General features: G+C 50.7%; 1 protein-coding gene across 1 annotated transcript; it reads right to left on the bottom strand.

Annotated features, from left to right (window-relative positions):
* Positions 1–4,536: 4,536 nt before the first annotated feature.
* LOC138724043 (tubulin alpha-1C chain-like) lies at positions 4,537–12,553 on the bottom strand. Its single transcript, XM_069863773.1, has 4 exons — positions 12,495–12,553; positions 9,089–9,332; positions 7,121–7,269; positions 4,537–5,915 (listed from the first exon to the last, which is right to left on the bottom strand). Exons 1-4 carry the CDS (start codon positions 12,495–12,497, stop codon positions 4,932–4,934), a joined length of 1,380 nt encoding a protein of 459 aa, XP_069719874.1. The 5' UTR covers positions 12,498–12,553; the 3' UTR covers positions 4,537–4,931.
* Between the last annotated feature and the right edge of the window lie 3,978 nt (positions 12,554–16,531).

Here is a 16,531-nt window from a genome sequence, read left to right as displayed (position 1 = left end):
TTCAAATCAACACTGGGGCTGTTTAGCCTGGAGAAGAGGAGGCTGAGGGGAGACCTCATTGCTCTCTCCAACTCCCTGAAAGGAGGTTGTGGAGAGGAGGGAGCTGGGCTCTTCTCCCAAGGGACAGGGGACAGGACAAGAGGGAATGGCCTCAAGCTCCACTAGGGAAGTTTAGGCTGAACATTGGGAAAAATTCTTCATGGAAAGGGTGATTGGTCCCTGTCTGAGGCTGCCCAGGGAGGGGGTTGAGTCACCTTCCCTGGAGGGGTTTGAGGGCCGGGTGGACGAGGTGCTGAGGGACATGGGTTAGTGATTGATGGGGATGGTTGGGCTCGATCTGGTGAGTCTCTTCCAACCTGGTCATTCTATGATCATGTTCAGGCTCTGGCTGCCTATGGCCTCAGTGCATGCTCAGACACAGCCAGCTCTGAATTTTCTCTGCTTCTCTTTGTTCCAAGGCAGAGCAGGGGTAGGATCAGGTTTCCCTGGTCTCCTGCTGCTGTGCAGAGCCCTGCTAAAGCAATCCATGTCCGTCTGCCAGGGCTGGGACTGCCTGCAAGTCTAACTGGAGCTGAGATGAGGATTCAAATACCTCTGCTGTCTGCCAGATCCCTGTAAAAGCATCCAAACCGTGTCTTGGTCCTAAATCGCACCTTGAATCCTGGGTTCTGTTTTGGGCTCCTCATTACAAGAAGGACGTTGAGGGGCTAGAGCATGTCCAGAGAAGAGCAATAAAGCTCGGGAAGGGCTGGGAGGACAAGTGTTCTGACAGGTGGCTGAGGGACCTGGGGTTGTTTAGCCTGGAGAAGAGGAGGCTGAGGGGAGACCTTATTGCTCTCTACAACTCCCTGAGTTGGTGGTGGAGTCCCCATCCCTGGAGGTGTTTAAAAGACGGGGAGGTGAAGTGCTTGGGGGGTCTGGTTTAGTTCTGGACAGATATGGTTGGGCTTCATTATCTCAAAGGCTTCTTCCAACCTAGCGATTCTATGATTCTGATTTTAAATTCTAAAGCAAGGATCTTCTCCCCATTTAAACTTTGTCCCTCTCGCACTGGGAGGTGGTTGTTCCCAGGCATGACTGATGCAAGAATTCTTATAAACAGCCACTGAGCTGAAAAAAGGGAATTTAACTTGATGTCTTCAGATCCCTTGGACTCCAGCAGGTTATTTCTGCTTTGGGGACTCAGCCCAGTAATTGATCCAAGGAAAATGTCTAGCTGGGATGTGGTAGGGAAGCTGGATCTGCTGCTGGGCTGGAACTGAAGGGCCAGGAGTGTTGGCTCTGAGTTGCACTGGAGGGAGGTCTAAAGGAGGGGGTGAGGGTGGTTATTAAAACCTGTCACCTCTTGCTGGGCTCCTAGAGGCGGCAACCTTCCAAGGTCCCAAAGGTGGGAGCTCCTGGGGGCTGTCTCACCTCCAGTGGCCCTCTGCCTGGGAGGGTAACGCTGCTTAGACTGGCGATGTGCAGATGACACCAAGATTGGGTGGAAGTGTCAATCTGCTGGAGGGCAGGAAAGCTCTGCTGAGAGACCTGGTCATGCTGGATCCATGGGCCAGGGCCAGTTGAATCAATCATAGAATCACCAGGCTGGAAGAGACCCACCGGATCATCGAGTCCAACCATCCCCATCAATCACTAACCCATGTCCCTCAGCACCTCAGCCACCCGGCCCTTAAACCCCTCCAGGGAAGGGGACTCAACCCCTCCCTGGGCAGCCTCGGACAGGGACCAACGACCCATTCCGGGAAAAATTTTTCCTAATGTTCAGCCTAGATCTCCCCTGGTGGAGCTTGAGGCCATTCCCTCTCGTCCTGTCCCCTGTCCCTTGGGAGAAGAGCCCAGCTCCCTCCTCTCCACAACCTCCTCTCAGGGAGTCGGAGAGAGCAATGAGGTCTCCCCTCAGCCTCCTCTTCTCCAGCCTAAACACCCCCAGGGCCCTCAGACTTGTTCTCCAGCCCCTTCCCCAGCTCTGTTGCTCTTCTCTGCACTCGCTCCAGAGCCTCAACATCCTTCTGGTGGGGAGGGGCCCAGACCTGACCCCAGGATTCGAGGAGCGGTCTCACCAGGGCCGAGGCCAGAGGGAGAAGATCCTCCCTGGCCCTGCTGGCCACGCTGTGTCTGATCCAAGCCAAGATGCCCTTGGCTTTCTTGGCCACCTGGGCCCCTGCTGGCTCCTGGTCAACCAACCCCCCCAGGTCCTTCTCCTCCAGGCAGTTTCCAGCCAGACTTCTAGTCTGGAGCGCTGCCAACAAAGCCAAATACTGGGTCCTGCAGTGTGGTCTCAACAACCCCGGGGATTGCTCCAGGCTTGGTGAAGAGTGGCTGGAAAGCTGCTGCATGGAAAAGAACCTGGGGGTGCTGGTTAGCAGGGGCTGAACATGAGCCATCAGTGGCCAAGAAGGCCAACTGCATCCTGCCTTGGATCAGCCATGGTGTGGCCAACAGGACCAGGGACCCCTTGGACTCAGTGCTGGTGAGGCCACACCTTGAATCCTGGGTTCAGTTTTGGGCCCCTCAGTACAAGAAAAATGTTGAGCTGCTGAAGCAGAGGAGGGCAACGAAGTCAGCAAAGGCTCTGGAGAACAAGTCTTATGAGAAGTGGCTGTGGGAACTGGTATTTTTTAGGCTGGAGGAGAAGGGGCTGAGGGGAGATTTCGTTGCTCTTTGCAGCTCCCTTAAAGAAAGGTTGTAGTGAGGTGGGTGATGTTTCCTCCAAGTAGCAAGAGATAGGATGAGAGGAAAGGGCCTCAAGTTGAGCCACCAGAGGTTTCGATTGGGTATTGGGAAAAATTTCTTTACTGCAAGAGTGGTGAAGTATCAGAAGAAGCTGCCCAGGGAAATGGTGGAGTCTCCATCTCTGGAGGAGTTAAAAAAAAAAAATTCATAGATGTGATGCTTCAGGGTGTGATGTATTAAGCATATTGGTATTGTGTTGATAGTTGGACTTGATGATCTTAGAGGCCTTTTCCAACCTTAATGATTCTGTGTTTTAATGACCGCAGAAGAAGAATGAGCAATCTTGTGCCACCTCTGAGCCTCTCAGGAGCCCCAGATAGAGCTTTACATGGGAAATGTCTCTCTCCAGCTATTTGCTCTCACGTTTTGTGGGGGTTGAACCAGTGGCTTCCAGCCCCAGTGTCTGTGGGGAACAGAGCCACCAGGGAAAGGTGGCAGCCCCCAAGACCATACTCAGAAACTTCCCAGGGCACTTGCCTCTAGCCACAGAGACAGAAGTCATCTTTGCTTTTTTGGAAAGCATCTCTGAGCCCTGCACAGTCTCATTTGGGATTCTGCCCCTCTGCTCTTGTGAGACCCCACCTGGAGTCCTGCATTCAGTCCTGGAGTCCTCAAGCACAGGAAGGACGCGGATCTGCTAGAGCAAGTCCAGAGGAGGCCATGGAGATGATCTGAGGGCTGGAGCACTTCTGCTGTGAGGACAGGCTAAGAAAGTGGGGTTATTCAGCCTGGAGAAGAGAACGCTCTGGGGAGACCTTAGAGCAGCTTCCAGTACTGAAAATGTCTAAAGGAAAGCTGAGCAAGGGTCTCTCCCAGGGAGCGCAGGGATAGGGCACAGGGTAATGGGTTTAAGCTGAAAGAGGGGAGAGTGAGATGAGATCTTAGGAAGACGAGACCTTTTCCTGATGAGGAAGGTGGTGAAGTAGAGGCACAGGTTGCTCAGAGAAGTCGTGGTTGCCCCATCCCTGAAGGTGTTCAGGGTGAGGTTGGTTGAGGCTTTGAGCAACCTGATTGAGTAGGAGGTGTCCCTGCCTGTGGCAGAGGGTTGGAACTGGATGGGCTTTGAGGTCCTTTCCAACCCAAATTATTCTGCGATTCTGCATAGTCCAGCATTGAAATAAAGGGCACATGGGGGGCTTTGTCACACAACAAACTCAAGCTGTAAGGCAACAGCCCTGAGCAGGGCTCCTAGAGACTCACTACAACAAGGAGCCAGCCCTTCTCCTGTCCCACAGACATAGGGACACTCCCTTCTCCATATCTTACCTAAGATATTTCATTGCTTTTTCCTCTTGAGTCATCCCATCACACAGACCCGGCTCACCTTCTCAGGGCAAACTCCAACCCAGCACCCACGGGGCTGGTTTCTCACCTTCTCCAAATCCAGCAGCTCCCAAGGAAGACCCCAGCCCAGAGCTAAAGCTCTGCCCCACCAACCTGAGCATGTTCATGCAACAAACAAGCTTTACTAAGATGGTGAGGAGGCAAAACCCAACCTGAAAGATGCTCTTTACCCAGACACCCCACCCCATTACAGCACTGGTCAAACTGAGGACTCCCTGCCTCCTCTGGGCTGCTGTTAGAGGCAAGAAGAACAGCATCCAGCTCCAGAGAGGCAGTTTCCTGCAGGATACAGGACATTTCCCTCCCAGCAATAACTATCCCTGCTGCTCCTACCCCGAGCACACCCTTCTCAGCATTCACTCTTCTCCCCAGGAGAACATCCACACCTCCTCACGTGAACACCCAAAGAACTCAAAGCCAAAAAAAAGGTCTTTATTCAAATACAAAAGAGTTGCATAGAAGTGGAGGGGTACATTTCTGATTAAAAGGTGCTTTAAAAGGAAAAGCCAGAGCAAGAGTTTGCCGTTTCAGCCAAAAGCAGAGAGCTTGCACCATTCCCCTGGACTAGGAGCCAGGATCCTCTGCCCAGGCAAGATGTTCCCTCAACGTGAACCCAGGCACCTTCTCAGCATCACTCCTCAACAAACAGTAGCGTGATAAAGCTCGGGACATCCATGCTACACAAGTGCACTACGAGCACATAGACTACGCAAGCAGAAAAGGCATAATGCGTCAAACAGTGACCTTGAGGTTCAGGAGAATCCTTTGGCACCTCCAGGCACCCAGGACCAGTTTAGCCTGAATTACGTTTCATCTGAGGTTTGACTTCATTAAGAACAGACTGCAGTCTGTTAATACTCATCTTCATCCGCCTCATCTTCTTCTCCATCGGCTGAGTCCCTTCCAACCTCCTCATAATCCTTCTCCAGGGCAGCCAGGTCCTCCCTGGCCTCCGAGAACTCCCCCTCCTCCATGCCCTCCCCCACGTACCAGTGCACAAAGGCTCGCTTGGCGTACATCAGGTCAAACTTGTGGTCCAGGCGGGCCCACGCCTCCGCGATGGCCGTGGTGTTGCTCAGCATGCACACCGCGCGCTGCACCTTGGCCAGGTCTCCCCCAGGCACCACCGTGGGAGGCTGGTAGTTGATGCCTACCTTGAAGCCCGTGGGGCACCAGTCCACAAACTGGATCGACCGGCGGGTTTTAATGGAGGCGATGGCCGCGTTCACGTCCTTGGGCACCACGTCGCCCCGGTACAGCAGGCAGCACGCCATGTACTTGCCCCGGCGTGGGTCACACTTCACCATCTGGTTGGAGAACTCAAAGCAAGCGTTGGTGATCTCTGGCACCGACAGCTGCTCGTGGTAGGCCTTCTCTGCCGAGATGATGGGGGCGTAGGTTGTGAGGGGGAAGTGTATCCGTGGGTAGGGCACCAGGTTGGTCTGGAATTCAATCAGGTCAACATTCAGAGCACCGTTAAACCTCAAAGAGGCAGTGACCGATGAAACAATCTGCCCAATGAGCCTGTTGAGGTTGGTGTAGGTGGGACGCTCGATATCCAGGTTGCGGTTGCAAATGTCATAGATGGCTTCGTTGTCCACCATGAAGGAGCAATCCGAGTGCTCCAGGGTGGTGTGGGTGGTGAGGATGGAGTTGTAGGGCTCCACCACTGCTGTGGAGACCTGCGGGGCTGGGTAAACTGAGAACTCCAGCTTGGACTTCTTGCTGTACTCCACGGAGAGCCTTTCCATGAGGAGGGAGGTGAACCCAGAGCCCGTGCCTCCCCCAAAGCTGTGGAAGACCAGGAATCCTTGCAGTCCACTGCACTGGTCAGCCTGCAGCAGAATAACATAAATTTACCTCTTTGTTAAGGACTGGAATAACCATCCCAAACAAGACATCAATAAATTCTGCTTGGAGCACTTACTGGCCAGAGCATACCCAGGCCCTAGAGAGGATTCACTCGGTATATTGCTCTGCTAAGCCTCTTAATTATCCATGTGTTAATCAATTGCAGCATTAATGGCTTTAAATTGGAATGGAGAAGATTTAGATTCAACATTAGGAAGAAATTCTTCCTGCTGAGGGTGCTGAGGCCCAGGTTGCCCAGGGAAGCTGTGGATGTCCCCGTCCCTGGAGGTGTTCAAGGCCAGGTTGAATGGGGCCTTGAGCAGCCTGGTTCAGTGGGAAGTGTCCCTGCCTATGGCAGGGGGATTGGAAGCAGATAATCTTGAAGATCCCTTCCAACCCAAACCATTCTAAGATTCTGTGATTTCCATGGAGCCACCACAGGTAGCTCTGCATGGTTAGATGGAAACACTTGGCAAACTCCTCCATTATCAGCTCAATACAACACTTCAGCACCTGAGAGGGGTTAGGAGGTAGTATGTGGGTCCTAGACCCTGAGGAGATATCTCAAAACCATTTCCCTGACAGGCATCCAAGTACGTTGTTACGATCCTGCTTCACTCCTATCAAATGCCAAGGGAGGTTCAGGTTGGACATTAGGGAAGATTTCTTCACTGAAAGGGTTAACAAGCACTGGCAGAGGCTACCCAGGGAGGTGGTGGAGTCCCCATCCCTGGAGGTGTTGAAAAGACAGGGAGATGAAGTGCTTGGAGATATGGTTTAGTAGCGGACAGGTATGGTTGGGCTTGATGATCTCAAAGGTCTTTTCCAACCTAGTGATAATTTCCAACCTATGATAAATGTGGACTTTGATCTTCCCAGCCTGGCTACCAATTGTCCACTTAGAATGAATATCTGCAATTGCACAACCAGGGTGTGACTTCCCCTGTGATTAAATATCCTTCTCCTCCGTCTCCTAGGTCTAGTGTTGTGTCACTTCATACGTAAGATACACAACAAAAGTTGATTTTAGGGCAGGCGTACAATTTCAGATGGCTTCTTGCTTTGTGAGCCCCAAACAATCACAGCAGCAGCTCTTGGAGCTTACATAAAGGTTTTTTTTTTTCTTTTCAGACTTCATTGTGTTGTCTGTGGTGTGTTATTTTAAGGGAAAATTGTCTCTTTTCCTTACCATTTTGCGAATTCTGCTGAGGACAGTATCTATAATCTCCTTTCCGATGGTGTAGTGGCCACGGGCATAGTTGTTGGCAGCATCTTCCTTGCCGCTGATGAGCTGCTCTGGGTGGAAGAGCGCGTGGTAGGTCCCAGTCCTGATCTCATCTACACAAGTAGGAGCAGTCATGGAGAGAAGCACAGTTACAGGTTCTAGACATTAGACTGACCGTGTCAAACACATCACAGATCTACCAAGAACCCATGTGAGATGACCATAGCATGGTTAGTTCAGACTGGGAAACGGTAAGAATAAATCCATCGAGGCCAATTTGTCAAAGTCCCACAAATGGCTTCAAATTGGAAGGGAAAGATTTAGGTTAGACATTAGGAAGAAATTCTTCACAACAAGGGTGAGGAGGCCCTGGCCCAGGTTGCCCAGAGAAGCTGTGGCTGCCCCATCCCTCGAGGTGTTCAAGACCAGGTTGGATGGGGCTTTGAGCTGCCTGTTCTGGTGGGACGTGTCCATGACCAAGACAGCGTGTTGTAAATGGATGATCTTTAAGGTCCCTTCCAACCCAAACCATTCTATGATACCTCCTCTCCACCCAGCTGCCACTTTGAGATCTTAATGCAATTTGGCTCGAAGATTTAGGACACTACCTAGGTTTCCAGCGTTATTGTAGGATTACAGCCACCACATGCGGCTTGTGTTTCTGCTTGTTGCAAAGCATCTGGAAGTGCTTCCAGCCACCACCTCCATCCTCTACTCTGCAACACACTAAAGGGGAGACAGAGCGCCTGCAGTGTTGATGTTTCTACTAGATGATTCCAACACAGCTTCAGGCACCTTATGAAGACAGGAGTTAGGAGCAGTCTTTCTAGGCTCCATGCAGCTGATGAGGTTGGAGACACCTCCAGCAGGTATTTAAACCCGCTCAGTCTCAACACGAGATACATTTCATTTTCTCCTGGCTCACTCATTAGGTTCTCAATTTAGTGCCTTGATAAGGTGCCTAAAATTCAAGTGGAACCAAAACAAAAGTCTATTTCATTTAAAGGAAGGAATGTAATGAGTCACATATCCTAGATGCCAAGAGAGGAGCAAACATCCAGGAGAAACATAGAAGGCAGGTAGATGGGTGCAGGTGGTTTGGAGCCATTTCACAGAATTATAGGATGGTTTGGGTTGGAAGGGACCTTAAAGATCATCCAGTTCCACCCCCCCAGCCACCAGTTCCATGAGTAAAATATGGGTTTGCTTTCTAGGAAGGTACTCTAAATCCAGTTTAAGTGCCACTATTAAGTCAAAGCCCCAGAGATAATTTACGGAGCTGGAAGGAGGAGTAGAAAGCTTGCAGTAGCAAGACACTGAATCTAGAATCATAGAATGGTTTGAGTTGGAAGCGACCTTAAAGATCATCTAGTTTCAACCCCCCTGCCATGGGCAGGGACACCTCCCACTGGATTGGGCTGCTCAAGGCCTCAGTTTCCACAGAACCATGACATTTGTGGGATCCATCTGCCCAAAGATGCTTCACCAGATGTGCTACATCAGGACATAGGATGGTGTTCAGAGCCACTGAGGTTAATAAACCCAATACCTGCTGAGGATCCTGCTCAAGACAGCAGGACTCTTAAAAGGGGAGGGGGAAATCAACCAAAGACAAGTCATAGAATCAGTTTGAGTTGGAAGGGACCTTAAAGAGCATCTAATTCCAATCCCACTGCCATGGGCAGGGACACCTCCCACCAGATGAGGCTGCTCAAGGCCCCATCCAAGTCAGTGTAGTGAGAGTAATGGGTTTGTCACTCCCAGGTCCGCTGGGAAATGCAAACTCTGTCTCCTTCTGGTGGCTGGAGACATTTTATGAGAGCAGAGGAGTGGGAGCTCCTGGGCAACATGGACAGCAATACAAGTCCCAAGGGAAGAAGAATCAGGAGTCACAGTTAAAGATGCCGGAACACCCAATTGCCCCACTATTACCGATGACAGTGGGTTCCAAGTCTATGAACACTGCCCGGGGCACGTGCTTTCCAGACGCTGTCTCACAGAAGAAAGTCTCAAAAGAAGAATCCACTTGTTCAGACTTTGGTTCCATAGGTTTCGCCTGCTTGGGGCTGGGAATGGTCCCATCAGCCTGGATCCCGTGCTCAAGGCAGTAGAGCTCCCAGCAGGCATTGCCCATCTGCACGCCAGCCTGGCCAATGTGGATGGAAATACACTCCCTCTGGAAGGGGAAAGAGCTTGTTACTGCAATTTTTAGACATCCTGTGACCTAGCACTGGCCCCTGCGGTTCTTGTTGGAGCCATTTGCTACTGCGGATGATTAGGGAAACAGGCAGTTTCCGCCCACCACCAGGAGTTGGAGCAAGGATCAAACCATGATCTGCAGGAGCTGGAAGCAGGCAAACCACACATCGCATCCCTAGGAAGGGCTCTCCCAGCCCAGGGGAGGAGGAAGGAAGGAAGGAGGCGATGGGCTTTGTGCTGAGGCAGGAGCCAGCGCTGCTCAGCTGCTTCCTCAGCTGCTTCCTCGCTCAGTGCTCAACTGGCCTCACCATGGAGCTGAGCTGTCGACCCCTGGGTCCCAGACTGATGGGGCATCAAGCACACGAGCTCCGTGTTCCCCAAGCTAAAAGAGGTCCACAACAAGCACAGAGAAGCCAAGCCTGGGAAACTCACAGCCAAGCTTGGAGTCACAACAGGAAACGAGGCTGGAAGAAACCAGCGGTTGCCCAGGGCAAGGCCAAGGGCAGAGTGACACCCAGGGAAAGGCTCGGAGTCCTTATCTAATCAGGTCACCCTCCAGGAGCCTCTAACTACCTTCAGGGCAGTATTGGATGTACTGGCATCTCCTGGAGACTCTCTGGGGACTCTAGATGGCTGTGTGCTCCCCTGGATAATTGGCGTCTCTGCTGTTTCCACCAACGTAAGATCAAAGCAGAGCTGCAACGATGACCTAATCTCGTGTCCCAGCTCCCAAGCAAGGACTTCCAATTACTGCCATGCATGGTATAGAATCATAGAATCACCAGGTTGGAAGAGGCCCCCAGGATCATCGAGTCCAACCATTCCCATCAATCACTAACCCATGTCCCTCAGCACCTCATCCACCTGTCCCTTAAACCCCTCCAGGGAAGGGGACTCAACCCCTCCCTGGGCTGCCTCGGACAGGGACCAATGACCCTTTCCATGAAAAATTTTTTCCTAATGTTCAGCCTGACCCTCCCCTGGCGGAGCTTGAGGCCATTCCCTCTCGTCCTGTCACTTGGGAGAATGGAGCAGTGCAGCTTCCCAAGGAATCACCATGAAAGGGAGCTGGTGATCCCACCTGGGGATGGCAAGCAGTGTGGTTGATCCCATCATCTGCAGCATCGATGGGCAGCTTGGTTCACGTCTGGCCTCACTTCACACCCCCACCTGGTCCTACCCAGAGCTGGAGGTCTCCACAGCTTGGAGGACTCCACCTTGAGCATGACAAATGCCACTGACAGCCCAGCTGTCTCAGGGCTGAGAGGACACTCTGTGGGTACACCCGTAGGTGTGACTATCCTGCCCGAAGACCTCTGTCCCTTGGAGGTCACTACCCCCGAAGTAACCCTAGACAGTCCTGGGCACCAACTACTTGTGGCAGCAGCCACCAGGAGAGGACGCAACGCGACTTCTCCCCTTTTCGTCTCCAAGCACAGACGTGCCAACACATTTTTTAGTCCTCAAGCAACTCCAGGCTTGACATTAAGAAAAAATATTTCACGGAAAGGGTCATTGGGACCTGGAACAGGCTGCCCAGGGAGGGGGTTGAGTCCCCTTCCCTGGAGGGGTTTGAGGGATGGGTGGACGAGGTGCTGAGGGACATGGTTTAGTGATTGATGGGAATGGTTGGACTCGATGATCCAGTGGGTTCTTTCCAACCTGGTGATTCTATGATTCCAGTGGCCACCGCATCTCCACGTCACCCATTGCAAAGCTAACCACCAACACGATGAACGTCCACAGAGGGACCCCAACCCCTTTAAAGACCACTTAATCCCAGCCTGGGCTGAGCTGACCAGTTCTGCTGGGTGTGGAGGCTGCGTTTAGGTCCTCTCTCTCCCAGCTGATATTTGCACTATGTGGGAAATGCCGATTGCCAGTTGCCCATCCCTCTCAGCAAGATGGTTGCAATAGCTCCTGGCCACAGATCCCAAGGGTCAGCGCCACAGCCGCTCCGGCAGCGCTCGCGGGGACAGCTGCTCCACTCTTATCCACTCCCAGCACCTGCTTCAAGGGAGCACTGGTATTTTCAGCCTAGAGCACAGGGAATGTGGAAAAAAAAAAAAAAAAAATGGAGAGGGGCCTGCTGGAAGCAAGAATGCACAGCTTTTTTTTTTTTTTTTTCTCTGCAGGGTTTTTTTCCCCTCCCCAAATAAGCCAGAAAAACTTTGTTGAGATCCCAGGTTTCCAACATTTGCATCCAGATGAACTGCATTTTCCAGACTCTGGCTATAGGCAGCCTATTGTTGTCCAGCTGATTTTCCCCTTGGAAATACCATGTAAATGTTTAACTGTTTTATAGCCAAGGCAGCCTTTAGAAGGCAGCAGATAAAAGGGAAAAAAGTTCAAAAGCTGGTTTACTAGGAGTGGCTTTGAAGTTCTCTTCCCATTCCAACATGCAAAGGGACAGATTTTCCAACAAGTTACTCTTTTGCATTCCCAAAAGGGTGACAGTTGGGTTTTTCTTTACAAAGTTTCAGCCAGGACCTGTTGCATTTTTTTTTTTTTTAGTAACCAGATCAATCCACTTCGGTTTCACAGCTGCAAACCTTTTAGATTAAAGATTCAATGAAAAAGCCAGAAGGAAGGGGGAACTTTGTTCATTCCATACCTAATCCCAAGGGTTTGGAGCAGACAAAGGCAACATGGCAGCTCACTCCAAAAGTAAGAAAAAAACCCTTAAATTCTCTGCAAGTTGCATTAATTCCTTGTGGCAGCGCAAGAGTTGAAGTGTTAAACTCGGGGAAAAAGGCCAGAACTGTCAAACTTCAAAGTTTTCACCTGTCAGAGTGGTGGGAGATAGGCTGGTTCCCCTAAAAAGTAGAACCCAACTTGCATTAAAGAGACAGAAACTTTGCAACTCCAAAGACTTCACCTCAAGGGGTGCAAACTCAGAGTGAGCAAGAGCTCACTGAAAGCTCTTCTTGCAAGCAAGTCCCTCACTTTTCCCTTATAAGGAGCAAATACTGAATCAAGAAACAATAAGGTGGCAATCAGCAATTAAGCAAAGCTGTTGGGAATTAACATCCCCCAAGAGAAAGGGGAGGAAAAGAGCAAGCAAGCTGTTCAGGTCAGTACGCTTCAAAAATATACAATCCATATTTTAAGTTTAGACAAATTCAAGGCATGCTCTTACCATGATGAGACTGGAGGCTTGCTAAGATCTAAGCAAAACAGCTGCTGCTGCTGCCCCTGCCTCTCCCTGCAACTTTATAGCCCAGGAAGGCTTGACTCCACCTGAATATAAAGAAGCTTTCTGCTAACTTAAAGGAACAGAGCTCCTTTTCCTTTGCATCCCTAGAAATAGCAAGGAATAAAATAATGTATTTGTATATAGCGGGTGTGATTTCTGTGATTAAACATCTTTGGATACAGTGTAATATGAGCTTTATTATTAGGGTTTTTTTTCCCCCAGAGCCTCAACTGAGAGGGAAAAAAATAAGTAAGTGTGAAAGTTTGTGTTTGGTTAGAAAGAAGGAAACGCTGGGGGAGCTTTTGTGCACCCATATGATTCTCTTTATCCAGCAGAAACAACCTGCCCCTTATCATTACTCAGAGCACTGCCACTGATACGCTTTATCTTGTCTATTTTTAGACACAATCCTGCAATTTTTGGTCTTTGTTTCAGATGCTTTCTGACCTTCATGGGAATCTGCTGACTTTTGCAGCTCTGGGACATCCAGGTGTAGGCTCAGACCCTCCCTCTGCCTCACCAGGGTTTATTTGCCCTTCTGCCAAGAGCTGACGTAAGACTATAAGCCAGTTTTGGCCCCATCCAGCAAATGATAGAACCACTGAATGGTTTGGGTTGGAAGGGACCTCAAAGCCCACCCAGTTCCAACCCACTGCCTTGGGCAGAGACATCTCCCACGGGACCAGGTTGCTCAAAGCCTCATCCAACCTGGCCTTCAACACCTCCAGGGATGGGGCAGCCACGATGTCTCTGGGCAACCTCAGCCAGGGCCTCCCCACCCTCACAGGAAAACATTTCTTCCTAAGATCTCATCTAATTCTCCTCTCTTTCAGCTTAAAACCATCCCCCCTCATCCTATGCCTGGATTCCCTGATCAAGAGCTCATTCCCATCTTTCCTGAAGAATACCTTTCATTACTGGAAGGCTGCTCTAAGGTCTCCTCAGATATGGATAGATACATAGACTCATAGAATCATAGAATAACCAGGTTGGAAGAGACCCACCAGATCATCGAGTCCAACCATTCCCATCAGTCACTAACCCATGTCCCTCAGCACCTCATCCACCCGTCCCATAAATCCCTTCAGGGAAGGGGACTCAACCCCCTCCCTGGGCAGCCTCAGACAGGGACCAATCACCCTTTCCATGAAAAATTTCTTCCTAATGTTCAGCCTAAACCTCCCCTGGCAGAGCTTGAGGCCATACAAGGCACAGGTGGAAAAGGTAAGTAGGCTTGTTCATCCTCAAAACTCATCATGAAGGTGGTCAGACATCAGAGAACAAGAGGAAACGGCCTCAAATTGCATCAAGGGAGGTTTAGACTGGATATTAGGAAAAAAATCCTTTATTGAGAGTGGTGAAGCACTGAAAGAAGCTGGCCAGGGAAATGGAGAGCACCTGCAGTATGTTCAAAAAAACATTTAGCCACAGTACTTCGTGATGTGGTTTAGTAGGCATGGTGGTGGTTAGGATGATAGTTGGACTGGATGATCTTAGAGATCTTTTCCGACCTTACTGATTCTACAATTCTATGACACTGGAACAGGAATGTAAAGATGGGAGAATTTTCATCCTTGAATGTATTCAAAACTCACCAGCGCAAGTCCTCCAGCAACCTGTTTAAGTTGACCTCAAGATATTTTTCGGAGATAAAGTTAACCATCTCGCCAAGGTCCCGATGGTAAAAACATCCTAACCAAAGGGTTGATTTCTCTCAAGAAATTGTATTTCCCTTTAGATTGTCAGCACCATCTATGGGCTCAGCTGAGCCTGGAGAGTGTGGATGTTCATCCTTCAGCCCTGCCAAGATACGAAGGCTAATGGCATCTTGGCTTGGATCAGACCCGGCGTGGCCAGCAGGGCCAGGGAGGTTCTTCTCCCTCTGGACTCAGCACTGGTGAGACCGCTCCTCAAATCCTGGGGTCAGTTCTGGGCCCCTCCCCACAAGAAGGATGTTGAGGCTCTGGAGCGAGTGTAGAGAAGAGCAACAAAGCTGGGGAAGGGGCTGGAGAAGAAGCCTGAGGGCCCTGGGGGTGTTTAGGCTGGAGAAGAGGAGGCTGAGGGGAGACCTCATTGCTCTCTCCAACTCCCTGAGAGGAGGTTGTGGAGAGGAGGGAGCTGGGCTCTTCTCCCAAGGGACAGGGGACAGGACGAGAGGGAAAGGCCTCAAGCTCCACCAGGGGAGGGTCAGGCTGGACATCAGGATGAAATCTTTCCCAGAAAGGGTGATTGGTCCCTGTCCGAGGCTGCCCAGGGAGGGGGATGAGTCCCCTTCCCTGGAGGGGTTTAAGGGACGGGTGGACGAGGTGCTGAGGGGCATGGGTTAGCGATTGATAGGAATGGTTGGACTCAATGATCCAGTGGGTCTCTTCCAACCTGTTTATTCTATGATTCGATGATTCTATGATTCTGTGGGGACAAGACTGCAGCCTTGATGGACAATGACATGAGCTGACCTGCAAGAGGAAGGCACCTATGGAAGAGCTCTCCTCCGCTGGCTCAACTTCTGCTCTGAGTGCAAATGGGAGCAGTACCCTCTTCCTGCTCCGGGCTATGCCATGGGTTTAGGGAATTCAAGCCAAGCAGGTTGGTCACAAGGCTGTGTGAGGAAGTGAGGGAATTCAGCTGTAATTGGGTCAGGCAGGGATCTTTTGTTAGATAGGGCATCATGTAAACACTGTGGCAGCAGCGTGGCCTCCAAACGTCTGCTGAGAATAAAGGTGGCCTCTGCTTACAGGGAAGATGCTCACTTCTAGCCTAAAGCAAGAACCTCCCAAAATGTGAGCACCAAGCCTGCTGGTCAGGCAAGATCTTGCCTGCTTGCCTAGGGAAGCTGTGGCTGCCCCATCCCTGGAGGGGTTCAAGGCCAGGCTGGATGGGACCTTGAGCAGCCTGGTCTAGTGGAAGGTGTCCCTGCCCATGGCAATGAGCGTTGGAACTGGATGATCTCTTAGGTCCCTTCCAACTCAAACCATTCTATGATTCTTTCCAAGAGGGATCTCTTCCTTAATGAGAAAACAGAAAATTAAGAGCTCGAGCAGTTTAGAGCATGAAGTATTTATTCACTAAATGATGTGCTTTTGGTAAAAGCCAAGTCATAATTTTGGGGGGTTAATTTCTGTCTTACTAGAAATATGGAAAGCAACAGAGAGATTTAGACTGGATAGTAGGAAAAATTTCCATATGGAAAGAGTGGTGAAGCTGCAGAAGAGGCCGCCCAGGGAAATAGTGGAGCTCTCATCCCTGGAGGTGTTCAAAACACAGGTGACACTTCAGGACATGGGTTAGTAGGCACAGTGGTGTTGGGCTGATGGTTGGACTGGAGACAACCTGCCTGCAATCTCAGCTCCAAGCCACATTTAGAATGGCTTCGGCAAGGACAGAGACCACTCCACCAGAGGACCTGGTGTGGCAGCTCCAAGTGACAGGGGACAGGACGAGAGGGAATGGCCTCAAGCTCCACCAGGGGAGGTTCAGGCTTGACATCAGGAAAAAATTTTTCATGGAAAAGGTCACTGGCCACTGGAACAGGCTGCCCAGGGAGGTGGTGGAGCCACCTTCCCTGGAGATATTTAAAAGACGGGTGGATGAGGTGCTGAGGGACATGGTTTAGTGTTTGATAGGAATGGTTGGACTCGATGATCCAGTGGGTCCTTTCATGATTCTATGCTGCCTCCTTCTTCCCACTCCCATGTCCTAAATATCACGTCCCTGCGCTCCCTCGTCTTCCTGTTGCTGTCCTCACCACATCACCTGGCACTAACTGCTGTCCACCTCTATGGAGCGAATCCTTACCCACGAGGATGTGGTGTCCCAAAACATTGCGGACAAGTGTCCTGAAACAGAGAGAAGAATTGATTTGCGGCCACCCTCTGGGCAAGCACCTGACTCACCGGGCCTCTGAAGGGCAGAGAAGTGACTGCTTTTGCTGTGCTGCTTTGGAGAATGGCACTTAAATCAAAGAATGACAGGTTGGAAGG

Source organism: Phaenicophaeus curvirostris, chromosome 1, assembly GCF_032191515.1.
Source record: "Phaenicophaeus curvirostris isolate KB17595 chromosome 1, BPBGC_Pcur_1.0, whole genome shotgun sequence".
NCBI classification, from domain to species: domain Eukaryota; kingdom Metazoa; phylum Chordata; class Aves; order Cuculiformes; family Cuculidae; genus Phaenicophaeus; species Phaenicophaeus curvirostris.
This window is presented reverse-complemented; position numbering and strand designations above follow the sequence as displayed.

Excerpts from the sequence above, each read along its gene's own strand:
- LOC138724043 (XM_069863773.1), bottom strand. Across the intron at positions 7,270-9,088 it reads CTTGGAACCCACTGTCATCG|ATGAGATCAGGACTGGGACC; the intron begins GTAATAGTGGGG and ends CTACTTGTGTAG. Across the intron at positions 5,916-7,120 it reads TCAGCAGAATTCGCAAAATG|GCTGACCAGTGCAGTGGACT; the intron begins GTAAGGAAAAGA and ends ATTCTGCTGCAG.